Raw genomic sequence first — 3,763 nt, 5'->3', positions numbered from 1 at the left:
TAGATTTTTATATTATTATTACCAAAAAAACTTAATATAGAAAATTATTGTAGTGAGAAAAATCCTAGGTGGACGGTCCTTAAGTTTATTTCCATATTTTCTTAAGTAACTTAATATAGAAACTTCTGAAAATTTTAAAAATATTAAATAATGAAGTGGCTAATCTCTATTGGTTGTTTTAAATCATATGTGGACAGCCTTAGAAGCTTATAGCTCCTACTTTTATTTAGTATAGATTAGGTTGATGAGCTTCTACTCGTTATCTCTCTTTGGGATTGAATGAATAATGGTAACAATTATGTTTGCAAAATAAAAAAAAGGTTTTTGACCAACCAATCAATTTTAAGAGGTTTTTGCAAAATAAAAAAAGGTTTTTGACCAACCAATCAATTTTAAGAAATTAGAAGGAAACTAATTTGGCATAATTAAAAAACAATATAAAATTATAAGCACGGTTATATATGAATCTCAAATAATTCAAAGAGGAAAATATTAAGTAAATAAAACAATCTAAAAATACTACAATAAATTTTAAAATACAGTATTAGGAAAAGAAGACAAACATCTTAATCTTTTTTTTGGTTCAACATTCTCAAATGAAAAATGAGAAAGTAGGAGAAAATTTTGGTTTAAAAAAATAAGAAAAATTTACTTTTCCATTAAAAATTATTCACAATTAAACAAAGTTGAAAGCAGTGTTTTCGAATAAATTATTTATATATGAGACAATTTATGTTTATATAGAAGTGAATATTTACAAAATGTAGAATTAATAATTAACTCTATATTTTCTTTAATCCCCTTTTCTTTATTTTTTTAGTAGAATTAATAACTTAAATTTAAAAATAAGTAAATAATATTATAATTTCAAATTTTATAAAATATTTATATATAATCTCCTTATAATTATTTAAAAAATATATTTTTTTTTAATAAATTTTTAATTTTTGATAATTATCTTTTTACATTATTAATATTTTTAAAAACAAAAAAAATATATATTTTTGTTGTACTCAAATTTTTTTTATTAAATATTAACTTTTACACATGTCAAAATCTGATATTGATAACTTGACACATGTTAAAATCTTGTTAATGGCTAACTTTCAAAACCCAACTTTTTATATAAGATATATGATTTGATACCACGCTGAATTCTATCGTCACCAAGGAACTCTGTAAATAACATGTGAAACTGTGAATAGAAGAACCATAATGCTCCAAATCGTACTGATATCCACAATAGTATAATATATATTATTTTTTTCTTTTTTTTGCTATGCTATAAACTAATTAATTTTTTTTTTCCTAGAATTGAACAGCAAGCCAACAAGCTTGATTTCGAATTAAGAGATTAAAGTGAGTTTAATAGACTTTAATATTTATAACCTATAGTTCTTTTCATTACTATATGATAAAAAAAAAATTGTATAGTAATGAGAGACAAAGATTGTAGTGTACCTTGTGGGGTACATTTACTGAATAGGTGTTTTGATATTTTCAGGCAGCTAATGGAATTATGATTAAAAGGTATAAGGAGAGAAGAACAAAAACATACACCTCCAAACCATCAACACTTCTCTTCAGCAGATCATTCAGGTAGTGAAAGAGGTAAGTACTGACCCCTTAGCTGTAAATAAGAGATTTCATTTGCAGCTTACAACAATTACCGGAAATGTATCGATGAACAAAAATAAAGAAGAATGAAGAAAATGAAGTTATGGATATCTGTGTTGATTTGAAGAACAAGGTGAAGAACATGTAAATCCTTCAGTTTTGAACTAGGTGAAGAACAAAAGTAAAAAAAAGACGTTTCGTATTTTCTTAAAAGATGATGACATGGAATGATGCGTCCGAAGTGGCAAGTCAGCCACCAAACAAACATGTAAATCAACCTAATTAAATCAGCCATCAAACAAAATTATAACTCAGTCGCAACATGAATACTATTACAGTAATTAAAAAAAAAAACAAAAAACGGCTGTCAAACTCAGCCGCTTAATGTCATAACTCAACTGAAAATCTGTAACTCAGCCGTAACGTTTAATAAGTCGGCCATAACTGAATGATATTCAAATAATTAATCTTTTGCTACTAAGTCAGCCGTAAAATGACCGAGTTTTCCGATAATTCAGCTCATGACGGCTGAGTTATAGTATTTAATCATAACTCAGCCGTAACGACATCTCATAAGTAAGCTGTTGTTGATAACTCAGCCAGTCGGAGAAAGTTAATTCAGCCGTGTCGAAGTATTAACTCAGCCAAATTTTTGACAACTCAACCATCAGGTAAAAACTCAGCCTACTTATGGCTGAGTTATGCTCGTACGTTAGCCGTCCGCTCATAACTCAACCATTTTCCATAAATCAGCCGCAACATATTGTAACTCAGCCGTCATTACCGCTGTAGCGCTTTACGGCTGAATTATTTAATACATCTAAGCGATTTCTGATGTAGCGATGCGATTTGTCTGACGTGTAAATGACATTTTTTGTAATTACATTTTTTTCCTATAACATACAACAAGGATATGGTGGATATAGAAAATAGACCCGAAATATGATAGTATTAAAAAAAAGTTTTGTATGGTTCTAGTAATCTTACCTAAAATGTATGACACGTGAGTAAATCTCCCAAAAAATATTTGTAGCACATTGGCTAAATTCTCTTTGAAGACTAAATTTTCTGAGTTCAAATCCAGGAAGTTGTTCTTTTGTTTCATAAAGTATATTAAATTGATGTATATATGTAATATATTTTTTTTGTTTAACAAACAATCCGTTATAGCACATTTGCTAAATTCCTCTTTGGAAACAATAAAATTTTGGGTTCAAATCTCGGCAGCGAAAAACTTTTGCTTCTTTTTTCTTAATTTGTTTTATAAAGAAAATCACAATTAATGAATAATTAATGAAATTTTGGGTTCAAATGTTGGAGCATCTTTTGTATTAACAAGTAGCGCTAATATATGGATCTGAATGGCTGTTTCATTTTAGGCCAGCTCTGTTAAACCAGGTTAGACACAGTTCAATTAGTAAAAGCAGAGCAATATCTGACCTTTCTTTACTTGAAATGAGTCAAATAGCTCCAAATCTCACACTTTTAATCTACCTAATAATTGTGCAACTGAGACCAAAAGGGAGATTCAAAGCCTATTATGAAAAAGAGAAGAACATCTTCAAGCCAGATAAACTATGATAGTTTTAAATGTAACATAAACACATCCGACTCCCATGAACATAAACATGAAACTGTCAAATGGCGTTGGAGAAGAGATTATCATATTAAAAAGAAAAAAAAAAGGAAGAAAAAGAAACAGAAAGACGGGTCTCTTGAGTTTAGGAAGGAGGAGGAATGGATTTGCTTTGTTTCTTCATCCATTATTGGTCCTCAAACTCGTGCATGTGATCTAGAAGGTAGTTAGCTGCAAGTTCTTCATTCTTGTTACACGCAAAGAACACCTCTAAGACCATGGCACGATCAAACCCCATCGCTTCAAGCTGTGCCCCCAAACAACAGTAACAATATCACATTTCAATACAATACAGATATTTTGAGGAGCAAGTGTAGGCTAGTAATGCCATCTAGTTTAAGTACAAATGTAAAAAAGATCAGAGGAACAAACCCGTTCAATGGCTTCACGCTCTTCAGGAGTAACGGTAACAGCTTGTGGCATTGCTGCTTCCAACTGTTCCATAACATTTCTGGTGGCATTGGTGAGATAATGAAATGTCAGCTTACAGGCTTTGTTGAACAAAGAATA

General features: G+C 29.7%; 1 protein-coding gene across 4 annotated transcripts in view; it reads right to left on the bottom strand.

Annotated features, from left to right (window-relative positions):
• LOC104724206 (ubiquitin receptor RAD23d) overlaps positions 3,141-3,763 on the bottom strand; it is a 4,310-nt gene continuing 3,687 nt past the window's right edge. For 2 of the 4 annotated variants that reach the window (XM_010442652.2, XM_010442654.2), the window contains 2 exons: positions 3,626-3,704; positions 3,141-3,500 (listed from right to left, as the gene is read on the bottom strand). In XM_010442652.2, coding sequence (XP_010440954.1) covers positions 3,381-3,500; positions 3,626-3,704 — 199 coding nt within the window. In that variant the 3' untranslated portion in view covers positions 3,141-3,380. The remainder of the gene's footprint in view (positions 3,501-3,625; positions 3,705-3,763) is intronic. The other 2 variants (XM_010442651.2, XM_010442653.2) reach the window with 1 other exon arrangement.

This window comes from Camelina sativa, chromosome 11 (assembly GCF_000633955.1).
Source record: "Camelina sativa cultivar DH55 chromosome 11, Cs, whole genome shotgun sequence".
Classification (NCBI taxonomy): domain Eukaryota; kingdom Viridiplantae; phylum Streptophyta; class Magnoliopsida; order Brassicales; family Brassicaceae; genus Camelina; species Camelina sativa.
Note: the sequence above shows the minus strand (reverse complement) of the source record. Positions and strands in the feature narration are given on the sequence as shown.